General features: G+C 32.1%; 2 protein-coding genes across 10 annotated transcripts in view; one reads left to right on the forward strand and one right to left on the reverse strand.

Moving 5' to 3' along the window:
- Positions 1-7215: 7215 nt before the first annotated feature.
- On the forward strand, positions 7216-8999 carry LOC110021377 (F-box protein FBW2). Its single transcript, XM_020719851.1, has 3 exons — positions 7216-7726; positions 7805-8117; positions 8299-8999. The coding sequence occupies exons 2-3, from the start codon at positions 7810-7812 to the stop codon at positions 8963-8965; spliced, it is 975 nt and encodes a 324-aa protein (XP_020575510.1). The 5' UTR covers positions 7216-7726; positions 7805-7809; the 3' UTR covers positions 8966-8999.
- Positions 9000-11702: 2703 nt separating this feature from the next.
- LOC110021383 overlaps positions 11703-20190 on the reverse strand; it is a 48071-nt gene continuing 39583 nt past the window's right edge. For 3 of the 9 annotated variants that reach the window (XM_020719859.1, XM_020719858.1, XM_020719857.1), the window contains exons 9-16: positions 15573-15665; positions 14536-14600; positions 14387-14399; positions 14196-14276; positions 13203-13311; positions 13023-13117; positions 11952-12018; positions 11708-11885 (exon numbers count right to left, since the gene is read on the reverse strand). In XM_020719859.1, the coding sequence (XP_020575518.1) occupies positions 11815-11885; positions 11952-12018; positions 13023-13117; positions 13203-13311; positions 14196-14276; positions 14387-14399; positions 14536-14600; positions 15573-15665 (594 nt within the window). In that variant the 3' untranslated portion in view covers positions 11708-11814. Of the gene's footprint in view, positions 11886-11951; positions 12019-12248; positions 12558-13022; positions 13118-13202; positions 13312-14195; positions 14277-14386; positions 14400-14535; positions 14601-15572; positions 15666-20190 lie in introns of those variants that run through there. The other 6 variants (XM_020719863.1, XM_020719866.1, XM_020719860.1 and 3 more) reach the window with 6 other exon arrangements.

Here is a 20190-nt window from a genome sequence, read left to right on the forward strand (position 1 = left end):
TTCTTGAACTGGCGAATGAGGAATTCATATCAAGTCATTAGAGCAAGCGGTGGATAGACCGAAGTCTCTTTCATCAAGCATGGACGTTTTCGGGGTGTTGTTGACTGGTCGTTATCTCTGGTTCTGCAATACACAGCCGCGACAACAGTTACCCGCATGTTCTGGAGCATGATGACCAAGGAATAGTGGCGCTTCTCAGGTATTGATGAGGGGATCAGGGCCAAAGCGATGAAGAAGAAACTAACCTTCAATTATTGGAAGCAGCAACATCTCTTGGGGCCAGGTAATTTTGTAAGAAATGATGACCCACTTCCTTACAGTGTGGACTCGAGATACCTCACATTGGCGCCTGAAACCAACGTTGTTATTTAAGATATGGTAATCGACAAGGTTACCACTATCCCTCGAAAAAATGCTTCTTATTTTGTTGAAGCAGGGAAGGTGATGGGACAACATTCGTTTTTGAAAGGATTCCAGATGAGATAGCGGTCGCTACCCAGTTCCTCGAAAACTAGCGTGTCGCCGACAGTTGCCGCTCCGCCAGATTCATGGGTCGGAGATCCATCTTTTGTCACTTGGTCCGTGAGAGCTAATGCTAGTCGGATCACTCTTGTTGCCTTGTGTAGTTTTTTTTTTTTCGGGGAAGTCGACTTTTTCTTCCGGCGATGAGACCCCCACCTTCCACCAAGGGGAAAAAGGTGCTCGGGAAGGAGCCGGTAAAGGAGCAAGACGTCCCATGTCCGCCGCCTTTAAAGAGGAGCAAGGAGGCCTTCGAGTGGGAGCCAATGCATAAGGACGTCGGGAGGACGTGGCTTTGGTTTGATAAGAGGTTTGGTTTGCTGGATCAATTTTTAGACTGGTACTCGCAAACGAACAAGAACAGCAGCATGCCCCAAACTTTATTGAACATGCTATGGTCTGAGGAGCTCGACAGTACTTGAGCGGGCCTTTGCACCATTTTTTGGGGTTGGTTGTGATTGAATTGGAAGGGTGCTGAATGGGGCTCAGAAAAAAGTCGCTTTGTTGGAAACAGATCGCAAGAGGGTTTGTGATAATCAGTACCTTCCATAGCTCAAATTTGACAATTCTGAAAAGTCTAATAAGGAATTCTTCAATACTATAGCAGCCTTGAATAAAAAGGTCGCCGAGCTGAAAGAGAAGGTCACCTCGTCTGTTTCCAAGGAGAAGTATGAGGTCGGCCTCGCGGATCAACTTAGGCTTGTGCCTCGTGAGAATCGTTTTATTACATTTGCAAATGATAGAGATTATGTAAATAGCCCTCAATTATTGAAAGGATGGAGTAATTTTGGAAATAACCCTCAATACAATCAATGTGCTGATTTAATATTAAATTTATATTATAATTTGAATTCAAATATGACATTAATCAGCCGATGAACATGTTCTAGTTGACCAAACCGTCAAGCCTCGTGAAAATTGTTTTTGCCGAGGAATGAGCGGTCGGCCGGCCGATTGCGTTCGCTCAGCCCTTCTGGAGCTTCGGTGGTTCGCTCAACCCTCATGCAACCTGTCATTGATTTATCTTTAATAGTTCGATTTTATTTGTATATAATCCCTAATTTTCTTATGATATTGCATTTTAAAAAGTATGTCCATTTAATTAAATCTAATTATTTCTATAATTAACTCCATTTTGATGTAAACATCACCGGCGAATTTAGTAAAAAAAATCAAAATGTATTTAAGCCAGACGACAAACCACAAAGCGTAAATTACAGCTCAGGCTAATATTTTTTTTATTTTCCTATTAATATAATTATTTAATTTTATTAATTCCAATTTATTTTCGGCTGCATTAATATTTACATATATAGCACTTAACTCCTATATATTTACATATGTAACATCTAAACTTCTATTAAAATAAAAAGATCAAAGGCTCTTCAAAATGAGAAAATACTCCAACGCAAATCGCGTTGTCCAATAGTGGCGTCACGTGTCAAGTGGGTCCCACCGTAATACATTGTGAATGGAGTCCACTTGACACGTTGCTCCTCATCATTATATTTCGAATACATTAGGAGTCCTGCTGTATTATTTTTCCCTTCAAAATTGAAGGGAATGAATCAAACTTGTTAGATTCAATCTGAATTTTCAAATTTGACCTCACCCTAATCTTGTTATTAAAAAGGACACGTTATTTTGTTTTAATATGTAGCTTAAATTTTAATATAACGTCTAGTGGAGCACATGTGATCTATATAAATATTTTTTAAGTTTGGGTGAAGGCCAACTGGCCATGTGATACTTTTATTATTCTTTTATAACTATGGATTCTTTCTTTCTGTTTGTCTTGCATTAATTTTTATTTTAAAATTTTAATTAATATGAAATTAAATTGACCTAATTAGACATATATTATAACGAATTTAAAAAAAATTTAAATAAAAATCTCCATTCTTTCTCATATTATTTGAAATTAGTTTTTTAGTTGATAGAAAATAATTAAGGCTGCGTTTGGGGCAGCTTATGCTTATCCAGATAAGATGCTTATTTGAACACGTGAACCGCGGAGTTCGACCTGTATTCCGCATTTAGTGTAAAAAATCATCTGCGTTTTTGGATTAGCTGCTCAAACGCAGTTTCCAAACGGTGAGACAACATTTTCAAAACTCAAACGGAAAATAAAAATAGCCCATGATTTAAAGAAAGTTAATATGCAACTATTAAAGGATAGTAATGTTATGAATTAAAAATATATAATAAATAATATAAATATATGAGTAACAAATAAAAATTAATTGAGGGTTTCTAAATATCCATTTATAAATAATTACATCTTGCATTTTAATTATTTTAAAAATTAAAGCTCTCTAATCATTAAATATCAAGATAAAATATTAGCACATAATTTTTTTAATAAACTATGTGAATTTATTAATTTAAATGTATAATAAATAAGAGAGATTTATATACATAGCATACAATTCTTATGTATTTATTATAAATCAATTCATCAACATAAATTAATAATATAGTCAATTTTAATATTTTCTTAAAAATGGAAGGCACATTTAAAATATATGTTTTGATATGATTGTAATATTAAAATATCACATAGTAAATAAATATAAATATTTAGATGATAGATATGCCAATAAATAAGGATTATGTGATTTGGATATGAATCAACTAAGATATTAAAGGGCAATTAATTTATTTATTTTTCATTTTCGTAAATTAATTTATTTATTTTTCATTTAAAGGTATAAAAATTACTACCTATAGTTACTTTCTATTTTTGAGGCCATTTTTGTAATTATTATTTTACAAAATTTTCAGTGCATGAATGTCAACTCCGACTGATCGCTAAAATTATTCTCGAATGGGACCCCAACATAGAAATCATCCAATTCAATGTTTTTATATTATATATATATATATATATATATATATGTATATATGAAAGGATATATGGCTCTAGTATGCTTATTCATTTTCAAATTAATATTCCATAATTTTAATTTTAAATCAAACAATTATGATTTTTTTATTTATTTCTAAATTAAGTTGGATGGTTTAAAATTCATTTGACAAATTCTTAAAATATTGAGATTAAATTCCTATTTTCATAATTAAAAATATAATTAATTCTTGAAATTTAAGGTCAACTTAAAATTTGTGTTAAAGTAATTTATAATAAAATTAAGAATTATTTTTTAAGTTATTGTTTAATGATGAGTGATATAATTAATCATTAAACAATAATCCAAAAATATACCTATTAAGAGATTCTAATCAATATCATTATAGCCAATCCTAATTTACAAATTGCTATTATGCTCACACATAAGGCAAGAGTACATGCGATGTTACTCTATGAGTATGTGAGATAATTTTAATTTCATGAACCAACATATTACATCATAGAGGTTTTTTCTAAGCCCAAGTTAGGAATCTATTTAATCTTGTTGTAAACTATTATTTGATGTTGAGTAACCATAATAATAAAGTAATATTTCATATTAATCAAAATTTTGCTATAGTTATCATATCAAAATTGATGCATGCTAGAGAATTCACAGCAATCGAGTAATGAGTTATCGTTTTTGTGTTATACATGAATCCATAACAGGCTTAGAGAATACAATTGACGGGAAGAGATATCAGAAATTTTTACGTGAAAAACTCAAAGTACAAAAAAACCTCGGGGTCTAGCTTAGTCGGAAATAATTCACTATAGTTTGATGAGTACATATATATGCCCTTATTCCTCAGGCAGGAAAATGATCACGCAGTTACAATATTTGTTTGTAGAAGAACTCGTTGCACAATGCTCACGAGCAAATGCAGTTCCTAGAACTTTGTTGCACCCTGTATTAGTATTGAAATGAATATAATACTTATGAATTACAATTTATCTTATATTTATTGAAAATAAATATAATGGTCATGAAAAAATATTTAATTTAATTTGGAATTGAATATCCTTGCCCAATTTTCTGAAATAAAGTCTAATTCTCTTATTAATGATGATATGGGAATGCATTTGGCCGCATATCTCATCTATATTTGTATATTTTGTTTCTATTATTATAAATGCATATAATATGGTATGTCTATCAGACTCGGATGCATGGGGTGTGGTCCCCATATGATATAATAAATAATTAAATATTTAATTTCATAGCCTATATCACTGAATATAATATTTTTTTTCTATTATATTTCAGCAATAAAAGATCACCATCCCTGCACATGGTGGTATACTGGCAAGTCCCATACCAAGCTCAAATTGTAATTGACAAATTTACATACATATCACATAATTCCAATTTGATGTAAAAATCCTTTTTAAGAAGTTAGTAATAATATCATTTTGATGTGATATAAAATATTTGAGTGTTATGCATATAAATATAAAAGTTAGGGCATTGCATAGAATTGTGTGTCATGTATGTATGTGCCCCATATATATATATATATATATATATATATTTGATGAGTAGTATATTTTTAAAAAATAATTAACCATAAGGCTACAAAGATTTATAATCAATTAAAAGTATTAATTAAAAAAAGAAAATAAAAATTATTAAATTTGATTCAAATGATGTTTTAAATATCGCCCCAATCCTTAAGATCTTATGGCTACGTGATTAGGGTTGTCAAAACGACTCTTTGTTCGTGAACGACTCGTGTTTGGCTCGCTAAGCAAACGAGCCGAACACGAACACATTTTTTGAGCTCGAAATAAAAATCAGTCGAAAATGAGCTGAGCCTGGGCTCGCTCGTGTTCGGCTTGTTTATACGATTCATAGTGCTCATTATGTAAAATTTGTTAGCGGACACGTCCAAAATCACATGTGTCGCAAATGCGTTTGATTTTTTATTTGTTAAGTGAATTTATTTCCGCATTATTTTAGACGGCACCAATTAAATATAAGTTTATAATAATACGATATCATTAACGATATAGCCGAATAGATTAAGCGACAAATTATTGCAACGTTTCCATGTTATACGTCACGCCTCCAATAAGGTTTATTACAAATTTATAACTAAAGTTCAAGGGTAAAAATAAAATAAAATAAAATATAATGGCATAGCGTGTTTAATCTTCTGATTTTAAATGAATTTATTATTTTAATGGTGACATATCTTGACTAATATTTTAGTATAAAGATATAGGATTAAATCTCATAAATTTGGTTGATCATCTATGATGATTATTATTATTATTTTAATGAATCTCGTTAGAAATTTTATTTCAAAAAAGAAGAGGTTATACGATTTGTGACTGACAATTTCACGAAAAAAAGAAACCGTCAGTCACTGTGTGCAGCTTATGCAAAAAGTTTTAAAAATATTATCATATCGAATATAAAGAGTTTCTAAAACAATCTTCATGAATAAGAATAGAAAGCTCATGACGTACTCGAACCGAGAATATGAAGTCTTGTTTCTCCAATCCACGCGTAGCAGCCCAATTTGCACATTGGTTTTTTTCGTGATACGTAAATAACCAATTAACCTGCATAATCTTAATGACAGCAAATATTTTTTTTTTATTTGAATAATAAGGCTCCAAGGATATGTTTTCTTCTTAGTTCCAAAGTCCCAAAGAATCCATCTCAATATCAATCTCAATATCATCTATGATTCTTATTTATTTACATATTCCATACCTAAATTTTTATATTTACAAATGCAATATCAAGGTGATAATAAGGTAATTTTCTATTTGATGTTAAGAATTAAAAGTGCTTTGCGTGTAAATATGAAAATTTAGATGTGATATGAAAATTAATAAGAATTGTTAAATGCCCATATATATTTAGGGCTGTCAAAACGGCTAGTTGTTCGTGAACAACTCGTGTTCGACTCGTTAAAAAGCTCGTGTTCAGCTCGTTAGTTAAGTTAACGAGCCAAACACGAACAAATATTTGTTCGTTCGTGTTCGGCTCGTTTTGGCTCGAAATATTACTAATCAATTATATCTATATATATATCTTTGATGAGTAGTATTTTTTTAAAAATTTAATTAACTACAATGCTACAAAGATTTATAATCAATTAAAATTATTAATGAAGGAAAAAGAATAAAAAATATTAAATTAAATTCAAATGATGTTTTAAATCTTGTCCCAATCCTTAATTTCTTATGGCTACATGATCAGAATTGTCAAAATGACTTTTTGTTCATAAACGGCTTGTATTCGACTCGTAACACCAACACACTTATAAACGAGTCGAACACGAGCTGAGTCTGGGCTCGCTTGTTTTCCGCTCGTTTACACCCCTATATATATTTTTGGAAAAGAAATTATTTTTTTGTGATTATGGATTAAAAGTAATATATTTTAATGCTTATCAAAATAATTTAATAATAGATTAAATTATTGGGAAAAACCTAACACAACTGTCTTGATAAATTGGATTTATTTGAAATTTTCAAGCATTTTAATAAAAACTGCTTAAAAAGTCCAACCTTAATTTGGCCACTTCAGCCGGTGTCCAACCCTTTTTTTGTCCCGAATATTTATAAACTGTGAAATATTATTTTAATAATTTAGTGGGCCCTCGTTATCACAAGCCTACAGCATGACGAACGTGAAATAAAATTAAATTAAAAATAAATTCAAAATTTTAATATTATTTCATTTTTTAAAAAATAAAACTTTTAATTATGAAATTACATCTTTGCCATCCATGGACGCTTCACCCCCCTATTTTTCCTCTGCTTGTGTTGTTTGGGTTTGGTGGCTACTCCTTCCCTTTTATCTCCTCCTCTCTCACCTCATCTTCTTCATCCTCGAGCAGGTTCTCCTATTTCTCCTCATCGCTTTTGCTTCCGATCCTCTCTTTCATTTTCTCTGCCAGTTTATGTGCGTCAAAGGTGACTCCTTTACCGAATGATTCGCCAAGATCGAGTTTTTTTTGTCTTCTCCAACAAGTGATAATCGCCCGCTGATCTTCCTACCTGGATCAGCCCAATCTGCACGGATCTCTTACCATGTTCGGCTCGCTTTGAGCTTTTAATGTGTTTCCAGCACCTGCGTTGGGTTTAAATCTTCACCCATTTTCGATTTCTGCATTTGGGCTTCTGCGGATTGAAAGCGGAATGTTCTACTTTCGCTTTCCGATCATTAATCCGTGTGCTATCTGAAAACTGCTGCTGTATTTGCCATTTGGGTTCTTTTCCTTCTGCCATTTCTCTACCCGCGCTTTAATTGCTTCCCACCCACTCTTTGACCTCGTCCAGGTTTGTTCCTTGAATACCTGTTCGCTTTCTTCTTGCTTTGATTCTCTCCTCTCTAAAGTTATCGCCTTTACTGAACAGGATCCATGGGGGAGTTTGCCGAATTGCGATCATGGGAGGAGCTGATCCCGGACGCACTGGGCTTGATCTTCCGCAACCTGTCTCTCCAGCAGATTCTTTCAGTGGTGCCTCGAGTTTGCAAGTCGTGGAGCAGGGCGGTGTCCGGCCCTTATTGCTGGCAAGAGATCGATCTCGAGGAGTGGAGCCGCAGGGTTAATCCTGAACAGATTGAGCGAATGCTCCACCTCCTCGTCCGGCGCAGCTCCGGCTATTGTCGCAGGCTCGCCATCTCCGGCCTCCCTAACGATTCCCTCTTCTCCTTCATCGCCGATTAGTAAGTGAACTCCCGTCTCCAAAATCCAATCTTTGTCAAACTTGGTTGGTTTTCTATATTTCGATTGCTGTTTTGCTGCTTTCATTGTTCTGTTGGAGGCATAACGTAAAGTGGTTGGTTCATATCACCACCCATTGATTCTTTATCATCCCTGATTCTATTAGCTCTTGTGTTATGCAAGTGCCGGTTCTCTTCAGTCCCTCGAGGTGCCGAGGAGCGAGATGAGCGACGCCATTGTGGAGCAAGTTGCAGGAAGTTTCTCTAACATCACCTTCCTAGACATCAGCTCCTGCAAGAACATTGGCGTTCGTGCTCTAAAATCATTCGGCATGCACTGCAAATCTCTAGCCACCCTGCGGCGCACAATGCACCCTCTGGATGTCGCCGGAAAAGTGTGCCAGGATGACGAAGCTCTAGCCATCGCTCTCACCATGCCCAAGCTTCGCCATCTCGAACTGGCCTATCTCCTGCTGACAACTCAAGGAGTACTTCAAATACTCTCCCATTGTCAGGAGCTGGAGTTCCTTGACATAAGGGGGTGTTGGGATGTGAAGCTTGATGAGAGATTGGTGAAGGAGAAGAACGGGAAGCTGAGGGTTCTCGGCCCGGAGATCGTCGATTCCTACGAGAGGAGCTTCTGGAATGAATGCTCGGATTACTCTGATTCTTCAGAGTACTCGTGGGATTTCATGGATGATGGTGATGCTTATTCTGAAGATATGAGCGATGAACAGAGTGTTTGGGACGATGATGTTGATGAGCAGAATCTGGAGAGGTTGCAGGTCAGATTCTATGGAGGTGGGTTCAATGAAGCCTTTGCTGGCTTTGAATGGCCTCTTTCTCCTTAGATTTAAAAAAAAACGAACTTTTTAGTTGCATCAATTCAGAGCTCTCTGCTGCTTTTCCCTGTTGTTTTGCGTGTAGCCTCTGTATGTTGCTTCAGTGATTTAAAACAGGGGCCTTTAAATCTAAATTTTTATATTCATAACACTAAAATATTTGATATCACACTATTAAGAACTTTTAGCTACAATGTGTTATAAAACTAAATATTAAATTGTAGGTGTTAAATATATAAATACAAAGGGGAATTGTGTGGCATGTGTAAATTTTCGGATCTGTTACCCGTGTTGATGCAATGAGCACTCCTTGATATTACTGTGGAGGGGTTGTGTTGTTTTATGAACCAATAGCACAATTTTTTCTCCTATTTAAATTTGAGTTTTAATGGAAGCTACTAAAATAAAATAAGAATGAACCAATGCAATTGATGAACAACTCTGGCTCGGCTCGATCATCTTCGTTCAAATTAATAACTAGATATGCTCGAACAATCTCTAAATGCTTCGAACACTAATGTCAAACTTGTTCATTTATGTTTGTTTCACGAACAAACTCGTTTGTTATTCGATGATAACTCATATTACATATGTTATATTATTTAATAAAATTTAATAAGTTAGAATTTATTTAATTTTAAATTTAATAGTAACATAGTGTCATATCAATAATAATATGATTGATATTCTTTTATTAATAATATTATTTATGTAAATGCTCATTCCTACAACTTTTAGGTTATTTTAGTTTATCCACTTGTAAAATTTAAATTAGTGCATCATATGATTAGAATGATACAACTAATTTATAAAGTTAAAAGATTTTAGAGTTTATAATCGATAAATAAGTAGATGTCATCAGTTTTTTAAAATTATTTATTAATTTTTTTTATCTGAGAATTTAGATATTCATTTGAATTTTTAGTTTTATGATTTGCTCATTTAAATACTTTTTCACTTGTGATAAACAATTCAAGTTCAAACAATAAAAAATTTAAACAAATTAGGATTGAACAATGTATCAAATTTGTACACAAGCTCAAGCTCAACATAAATAACTTATAATTATATCAAGTCAAGTCCAAACTATGTTATACTCGTCCCGATTACAACCTTAATTGTATCACAATATAATAAATAGTTTTAAAAATACCAAAAAAATGTCTAATAAATAGAATGTGATGGAATCCAAACAATATCAAACTCAAACAACCATCTTCATATCACATTAAGGGTCCGTTTGGGGCAGCTTGTGCATTTCAGGATAAACTGCTTATCCTGAAATGCGGCCCGTGGGCAGGCCACAGGGGTCGACCCGGGGTTTAGTGTAAAAACCCAAACGCAGTTTCGGATAAGCTGGCGAAACGCGCGAACCAAACGGTACGGCGACGTTTTGAAAATGCCCCCGCACTTATAAGCTGCCCCAAACGGACCCTAAAACTCACTATTTTAACTTTTAAAAAGTAAAATACATTTGTTCATACACACATTGATGTGGCATGTAGGTAAAAATTGGGAGTGTAGAGGTGAATTAAGTGGATTTTTTATGTAAATCATCCTTAACAATTTCTACTTGGTTGATGTGGGAACAAGAGCGCTTAACATCAGATCTACTTTTTTTTGGTGCAAGAGACAAAAAGTTACTTGAAGAAAGAACGCATCACATGTGGTGGAGATGGAGTGCAGAAAATGCCAATTTCAATTCCATTCTTTGCAGTAAAAAGCTCTTCTAATTTTAGAATTAATATTATAAATAAAATTTTACATTCACATGTATTAATCTTCAACCACAACTTTTTTTTTTTTTTCACTGCACAAATCTTTGATTTTTCTTACTCGCTTTCGTTATCTCGATTTAGTTCATCGGATTAATCAAGCAAATTGATTAATTGAATTCAGCTGAACGAGTTTGTCAGGCCGATATTCAAATATACCAGTTTGATCGGATGCATGTATGTTTTGAGAAATTATTTCATCATGAGTCCTGCATCAGGACTCGAATCAGAGTCTACCACATGTATAGACAGACTCCCAATTTAATATATGAGTGAGTTTACATGTACATATGACAGACCTTGGTTGAAGCTCTAATGCAAAACTGTATCGGAGCTCCTGATAGAATAATTATTCATGTATTTTACCCATGCTTTGAACTTAGTTGCTCATTTTCTTTTATCATTGTCTCATATAGTATCATATTCATATATAAAATATGCTCTATAAATAAATATAATTCTTCTATAAATACGATGAATATTATTTAATAGAGCCCCACCAAATCACCTTGTTTAGCCATCCACCATACCAGCAATGCACACTAATCGGAGCTTAATTAACAAATCAATTTAAAATTGGAAATTAATTAATGCTAATCACACATTAATTTATATTTTTTTTTAAAAAAAATGGAAATTTGCAGATTCTTTAAGGGTGTCGGTCTGTTACAGTTGACTTGTGTTCCATCAACACAAATATTTAAAATAGAGGATAAATCTTTGCTTTTTAATAGGAAAATGGAATAAAAGTAAAAAAACAGAAAGAATCTTTTTTTTTATTTATTTATTTATTTATTTATTTTTATTTTTTATAACTTACAGTGGTGAGAGGTCAAATTGTACAGAGAGCAGACTACTTTGGTTCAAAATCACTGTACAACACAGTATTCAATTGAGGGCATGTTTGTCTTTTACTTCTCCTTTTTTTTTAAATTTTTTGGGAAGAATTACATATATACCATTTAATTTCCATGTATTTACATATCTAGCATCTAAACTTCAATTTTTACATAATGCTAGTTCAATAATCAATTACTAAAAAAACTTAAAGAGATAAATAACAGAAAGAACAGACGAACTGTCTTAACTGAAAAAAGGAAGCTTAGCCAATGAGCATAAATCCTGTGCCTTGACGTCTAACAGGAATCCAAAATCTGTCAAATAGATTCGTGGATTAGTTTATAGTTTAGTTGGTCTTATCTCTATCTATCTTAACCTACCGTCTCTCCCAAGCAAATCAGCATCATTGCTTCTCGCACTGCTGCTAAAGCACTTCAACAAAACTGTCTGGCACACAAATGTAATCCATAAATAATACATTTTTATAATATTTATGCACCATTCATGTCAATGATTAACATTATATTAAGGGGGCATTTACATACATACCCTCCAATTCATATGTATTTGCTTATTTTTGCATTTGACTCCACCAAAATTTTTCATATCACATTAAAAACATCACCTTTTTTTATTTCTACACAGTAAAGTTCACCCTTTCATGCATAGATAAAGATGCATGTAAGCAAAAATTACAGTTTTGGTGGTAGATGTGTAAATACAAAGGAATTGGGGGGCATGTATGTAAAGGAACTTTGCAAACAAAATATTATTAATAAACTCTTTTTTGCCGAGCAGTTTCAACTATATCAAGTCAATAATCTTTAAAAGTCTTTCAGACCTACCTTGAGAATATCAATAAATAGTACAAAACGCTTTCAGACCTTACCTTATTTCATGCATTCAGCAGTTTGGCATCCATTTTGGCAGCATTGCCACTCTCGAGTCTTTTGACATTAAAAAACAAAAGAGGCACATCTGCCATTCTATATTTACAAATAAATATAAGTGAAATTTGCATGCATACCACACAATTCTTCTGTATTTACATATCTAATGCATTGGGCTTTTAAAAAATTAATAATGATATTATTTTTTATGTGATATTAAAGTTTGAGTGTTATAAATATAAATATGAGAGTTTAGGTGTTAAATATTTAAACATATAAGAATTATGCGGTGCATATGTAAATCCCAAACTCTGGTTCATCTAAGTATTACATGCATAATTTCTTAAAGAGGTCAATCATTCCAAGAGTGTTTCAGTTCCACCAAAAGGCATCTCAATATTTAAGAGTTCAGTTTAATTCTTACTTAGAGAGATTTCACATGCTTAATTATAGTTAAACATAATTAAAATTTTAAATAAGAGAAAACTACTTTTACAAGATACATAAGTGCTTTTAATGGTCATCAAACTTGATTTCAAATCAAGAAGTTTTGGTTCTTACATTTTCAGCAAAGGCCTGCAATCTGAATGATTCCTCGTCCACAATAATTGAAGGAATGGTCCATTTTCCAACACCATGCTTCAAATTTGAACATCCTGAGAAAATTTTGGGAAAATAATTCTGTATGAAAATAAGGATCACAATGAAAAAAATGTAGAAGAAGAATAAATTATGTAAAACCTTGTCTGGTGGCTTCTTCACATCTTCTCCAATAGTTTAAGCAGAGTTCTGGATCAAGGGCCCTTGACAAACGATCATAGTTCTCTTCAGCCTCAGTAATGCATTTTGCCTGAACAAAAAAAATTAAAAAAAATTAAAAAAGTAAATATATAAAGGAACCTATGATTAAATTGGGAGAAAAAACAGTCTAAATCACAAATTTCATAAATTGGCCATTAAAAATATTATGGCAAAACTCCATGTCTGAGAATTCTTAAGAGCCCAATTGGTTGCATGGAATTCAAAATATTGTATGAAGAATGATTGGAGGAATGCAATTAGAATATATAATTGAATTCAAAATTCATAAGCTTCCTCAAAAAATGATATCACTTCACTTCCACACTAAAGTTTGTTTTGAAGAACATGAAATCTGTTAAATTCACCATTTGATTTAGTGGTGTCAAAAAATGACTTGAACAGAACCGGATTTGGAAAATTCAGATCCAAGTCGACTCTATAACTAGTTAAATCAGATTTAGGTCACATTATAGATCTGATTATTAAAATCATGCTCGGATTGACCCAAAATTGATTCATTACTGTTTTAGTTCAGATAATATGGGATCATATTAGATCAAATGAGTCATATTTGGGTTAAGTGGGTTGTTGAAATAAAAAAATTATGTTATAATAAACTGTTCAACACATGTATTAGGGTTTGGTGGGTTAAGATCAAGGCAGATTCAGGTCAAATATTATGATCCATACAATAAACTGGCCAGATCTAAGTCAAAATATATTAAGGCCGGGATACGGCCTGATCCCTAATTTGATTAGATGTAATAAAATAATATGGTTGATTTTAAATTCCACAAAATTGATGAAAACAGTCACAAAATTATGATTTCATATTCATGCACTGAAAATAATTCATCATTTTATAAACATATTTTCTAGTTAGATCAACCAAATAATTCCTAAATGAAGAAAAAGAAAGGTTGGTGAACTGACCAGCATAACCGGGGCCTTCGAAGGTCCATATATTCCAACGAACATTCGTAAGATGTTGAAAGTGTTGTCAATTACATCTTCCTGTTAAATCCCAATAACAACAGTTAATTCAATTTCATATTTTATAAAAATATCTCAACTTTACTTGTTTAATATAATCAAGCACTATAATGCATAAAATAATGACACACCTCATAGTCATACCTGTCACATATAACATGACGGCCAATCATAAAAAAAAAATTAAAAGAAAAAAGAAGAGATGAGGTGGTTAGTAGAGTTATATATATGTATATATACACTTATAATTAATTTATTTGTAAAAAGTATATATACTTACAAGTCATCTGAAACCTCAACTAGGAATTCTGAAACTGAAAGGAACTCCATGTGCAATTCATTGACCTTCAAAAGAAAAGTGTTATATATAGCTTTGGCTTGAAGCAAGCTATTTAAAAAATAAAAAATAAAAAATAAAAATAAATAAGAAAATACTATTAAATGCTGATGGGTGCTGTCAAAAGTATAAATACAGTATGAAAAATAAACAAGCATTTGAAGAATTTTGTTGACTGAAACCTTACAAGTGTCAATAATAACATGATAAACCACCCGTGTGATAAAATAGCCGAACACAGTTTTCGAAGAAGATCGCTTAGTCAGAATTTTTTAATAATTTGATCATGTTATAAAAAGAAAATGTTCTCAGGTAAGAAAATGGCTGACAAAAAAGGGAAACTTTAACTCAAAACAAAGCTGCATTTCCAAATACAATTTTGTTTTCTTTCCGTTGCCTGATTTTTCAATCCTTTGCGTGGCTTTATGACCCTTAATTTTCTAACCGTTAATTTCTATTAGAATGGCATACATATTTCTTCAGAATAAACTTTTAGCTTTACAATTTTTTTAGCTTTGAAATTAATATTTTCTACAAACTTGAATTATTTCCACAGCATTAGTTTTCAAACAATTAATTCCTGTTGAAAGTAATAAATATTTTAACTTTCAGCATATTTTCATCAAATGTGGAGAGAACAAGGCTAATACCTCATGTCCTGTGAAATTGGATAATTCATTGTATTATTTTCTACATTGCATATTAGATCTCCATTACAAACTCTAGACTCTTAATACATCCTACGTCAAAATTTATTTATTTTTCCACCAATTTTTTTGAAAAAGAAAAAAAAATGTAAACCCCAATGTTTGTTGGAAATTTACACCATATAAACTCAAATTAATAAACTGCAACTCTCAAAAAGACATAAAAATATGATCCAAAGCAGAGATATTCTGTAAGTTGCATATGTAAAAAGGACCATGTTAATATTAACTAGTAACAGAAGATATATCAACAACAGGTTAATCAGTACTCACCGGTTGACCTCTTAGCTGATATAACAAAAGATTCAAAACTCTATAATCAAATGACTTCAGATGAATTGCTCTCATTACATCTTCAATTCCAATCTGAAATATCAAACCTTTATGCCATCAATGGTGACAGAAAGTTCAAAAAATTGAAAGGAAATATGCAAATCTTCATTATGTTAACGGGAAAAAAGACGGCGGTTAGGATAAGAACTCAACAAGTGATGATAAAGGTGCATACAACACAACACAATAATTAAACGTAAAAATAAGAGCTTGGTATTCTGTCGTTGGAAAGGCGACTTTAATAAAAGGGTGGGTCAATTATCGAGCTAAATCCAACATAGCCAATTTAATTAAATAGTAGGTTTTGTTTGAAGAAGTTTCGCCGTTCAACGAAACTCCTTTGAAAGGCATGTCGGTGGAACTGAGAAGGCCCTTTGCGATCTAAATGGTGAAAAATTATTGTTCTTGTGAAATAACTTTGAGAGACGCTCAGGAGACACTGCTTCCTCAAATGAAAACTTTTGCAAGCGTCGGAGTTCACTGCAACGCAACGAAACTTCAACATCATCTCAAATAAAGCAGTAATCTAGGGATGCGATCAAAATACATCAAAGTGGAATATAATATTCATTGCAAAAGTTTTTCGGGGGTTCGCAAAGCTCTGGAGTTGACTACTATTGCTTAATGAAACAGAGTCCAAAAAAGAAAATTGATTTAGTTCAAGGCATTTACAAGTTTTACATCTTCTGTACTGCTCTAGCGCAAAAGAACATAACAGGATGAATCACAGAGAAGGAACTATAAAACCGAACAAAGTTAGATGAGACTATTAATTTGAATCGAAATATTTAGAGTCCGGTTTTTTTTTTAGATCAATTTTTTTTTAGATTCTTATGAAAAATAGACAACTGTTAGAACTTTGGTTTATATTTGAAAATTACCCAAACTAAAGCTGATATTTTAAGTTAGATCACTTATTGAGGGAAAATTCGAAGGCGTGTCTTCATAGACTTGGGGAATGCTTGGGATCTCTTTTGGTTTTTGTTTTTGCCTCTATCTTAAAAATAAATTTTTTAGTGTTTTTTTGGATGCTTTATTCTCAATTTTAAAAAACAAGTTAAATTGCTTTTAAAGACAATAAAAAATCTAAAAATAGTTTCGAGCATTTTTAAAAATAACTAAGTTATACATACCAAACATATTTAATTTAAAATAAAAAAAATACAACAACAACAACTACAACAAGCCTTTATCCCATTAAGTGGGGTCAGCTACATGAATCCTCTTTATCTAGAGTCCTATTGGGTGTTATATTTTCATTAAATTCTAATAAATTAAGATCATTTTTAATATAACATGCCCAAGTGTTTTTTAGATCTTCCTCTCTCTCTTAACATAAGTCAACTCTAAAATATATACTCTCCTAATTGGGTCATCAAATGGTTGATGTTTAATGTGACCAAACTATCTAGGGCGACTCTATCTAATATTGTCTGTCACTAGAGCTACTCCAACCATTTGATGAATATATTCATTCCACATTTTGTCTCTAAGTGTAAAGCCACTCATCCACCTGAGCATTCTCATTTCACGAACACTTAATTTTATGCTTCCCTTTAATAGGCCAACATTCTATGTCATAAAGTATTGTAGGTCTCACCACCATTTTATAAGATTTTCCTATAAATTTAAGCGGTACTTTTCTATCAAATGATAGGATCAAAGCAGCCCTCCACTTTAACCATTCAACTTGAAATCTACTAATAACATCCCATCTATATCGCCATCACTTTGAACAACCCAAATATCTAAATCACTCCTTATAATGACTTGATCACTCATTCTTACAACCCCGCCACTAGATCTGCTATTTTTAAAATTGCATTTCATAGATTCAATTTTAGATCTACTCAAACGAAAGCCTTTAGACTCTACAGTTGACCTCCATAATTCAAGTACTTCTTGAACTATCTCTAATGTTATCTACAAGAATGATATATCATCCTCAAAAATCATACACCAAGATACATTCTCTTGTAAATGTCTAGTAAGAACATCCATATTTAAAGCTCAAAAATATGAGTTTTAAGTCGATCCCTAACGTAATCAAGTTGGAATAAGAAAATATTTGGTCAATCCTCCTTGTGTTAGAATACAAATAACAACTCTAACATACATACCCCAGATATGTAAAATGCTCACTACATTTACTGACTTGATCACTCATTATTACAACCCCGCGACTAGATCTTCTATTACTAAAATAACATTTCATAGATTCAATTTTAAATCTACTCAAACGAAAGTCTTTAGACTCTAAAGTTGACATTCATAATTCAAATATTTCCTGAACTCTCCCTCTAATCTCATCCACAAGAATGATATATCATCAACGAAAATCATACATTGAGGTACATCCTCCTGTAAATGCCCAGTAAGAACATCTATAAATAAATCAAAAAGATGAGTTTAAGGTCGATCGCTAATATAAACCAATTGAAATAGAAAAATATTTGGTCAATCCTCCTTGAGTTAGAATACAAATAACAACTCTAATATACACATCTTTAATGAATTGTATATAAGCAATATAAAAAGCTTTCTTTTCTAGAATTCTCCAAAATACTTCTCTTGGAATCTTATCACAAGTTTTTTCCAAAACAACAAAAATCATATATAAATATTGCTCACTCTCTTTGTACTTCTCAATTAACGCTTTCAATAAATGTATAACTTCTATTGTAGACTTGACTGAGATGAATCTAAAATGATTTTGAAAAACTTTTCTATCCGTCATAACCTATGTTCAATTACTCTCCCATAGTTTTAATGTATAACACATTAACTTCTTCTATAATTTGCTATACTTGTGCATCACTTTTATTCTTAAAAATAAGAACCAATAGGCTCTTTTTCCACTCACCAGACATTTTTAATTTTTAAAATAGTATTAAAAAATTTAGTAAGCCAAAAAATTCTCAGCTCTCCTAAACATTTACAAATTTCTATTGAAATATTTTTCACACATCATTTTCTTTAAAATCTCATCAACTTTTATTTTACTAATGCGACGATAGAAATAAAACTTTTGTTATTATTTACGATATTGAGATCACTAAAGTTTATCATATTTTTATAATCTTTATTGAAAAATTTATCAAAATATCTCACTCACCTATATTGAATATCCTTATCTAAGAGAATCACTTTTTGATTTTCATCCATATACGTTTTATTTGAACTAAATATTTACTTTTCTTATCATTTGCTTAGTATATCTTTCACCCTCTTAGTATTTAATTTATTATAAAGATTACTAAAAATTAAATTTTTAACATCACTATTTGTTCTCATAGGACTCCATAAAGACAATTTTATTTTTTTCTCAATTCTCCAAATTGTTACCTCTAAACTAATTTTTATAATAAAACTTCTTATTTTTTATTTTTATTTTTTGCGCATTACTATTTCAACACAAATTATTTTTATTCATAAGAATTTTCTCTTGATTTTTTTCAAGCACATCTTTTACAACTTGCATAATAATACTCATTAATTTATCACACATAGTATTTAGCTTCTTCATGAATATCTGAAATTTCAAGGTCAAAATTTACTCATAAAAATAATTTTATTTGTCTTTTAAGTGTAATCATCTAATTATATGATAATATTTTCTTGTATTTTCAACCTCCAACCCGTCATTTTAAAATCCAAAAAGCAATTATCGATTTTGGGTATTAAATTGTCACTTGAAATGACTTCAAAATATTTACAATCTTGACGATTGTCGACGCTTAAAAGGGGAAAAGTTAATGTTTGGGGGTCGCCCGTAAGAAGCTGTCGGTCGCCAGAATCGAAATCCCGTCACCCGCTTCGGAAGGACTTTTTAATTTACGTATATATATATAATTTTAGAAAAATACGAAATCAAACTGACCTCATATTTTTCACAGTTTAAATGAAAGAGCGCTCTACCTCAAATCCTGTATCTACCCCGAAGAATAAACACAAGACCTGAGGATGAAGCTCGATCAAATAAACTAAGAAAGATATGACGTCCGTTTGGGTCTGCGAAACCATTTTATTTGCCGACAAGTTCCCCTATTTAATACAAATAATTAAATAGGGTTTATTTTAAGCTGGGTTCGGAAAAGCTCCCTATAAGGGCAAGCCCCTATAGTTAATTACATCTCAAATGACCGAAGTCACCTAAGAAAACTCTCGATAAAAATCAGGGAATAATGTCTTCAAAGAGGTCAAAAGGATAGGACTTTACAACGAAATCGGACGAAGAGGTGTGAAGGGGAAAAGCTCAAATCTGGAACATTGTTAAGGAATCCAAATGAAGAGAAACTAGGGGAAGCCACAGATCTTGAGGGGAACCTCAGTGACTTCCCAGTCTATCCTATGATTTGGCTCCAATTTTGAGAAGAAAATATTAAAGTGTTTTATCCCGCCAATTTTATTTAATTAGGGCTTATATTTGCGTGACAGGGTCACTCAAATTGCCTAGAAGATATGAGGGTTTACGTCGTATCAGGCGACAACCTCGGAACCTAGAACGAGTTTAGGGCTTAAATCGTACGGCAGAGCTATACGAATGCCTAAAGAAAAA

The sequence above is a fragment of the Phalaenopsis equestris genome, unplaced genomic scaffold (genome assembly GCF_001263595.1).
Source record: "Phalaenopsis equestris unplaced genomic scaffold, ASM126359v1 Scaffold000134, whole genome shotgun sequence".
Classification (NCBI taxonomy): Eukaryota; Viridiplantae; Streptophyta; class Magnoliopsida; order Asparagales; family Orchidaceae; genus Phalaenopsis; species Phalaenopsis equestris.

Excerpts from the sequence above, each read along its gene's own strand:
- LOC110021377 (XM_020719851.1), top strand. The coding sequence starts at position 7,810 with ATGGGGGAGTTTGCCGAATTGCGATCATGGGAGGAGCTGATCCCGGAC. Across the intron at positions 8,118-8,298 it reads TTCTCCTTCATCGCCGATTA|TGCCGGTTCTCTTCAGTCCC; the intron begins GTAAGTGAACTC and ends GTGTTATGCAAG.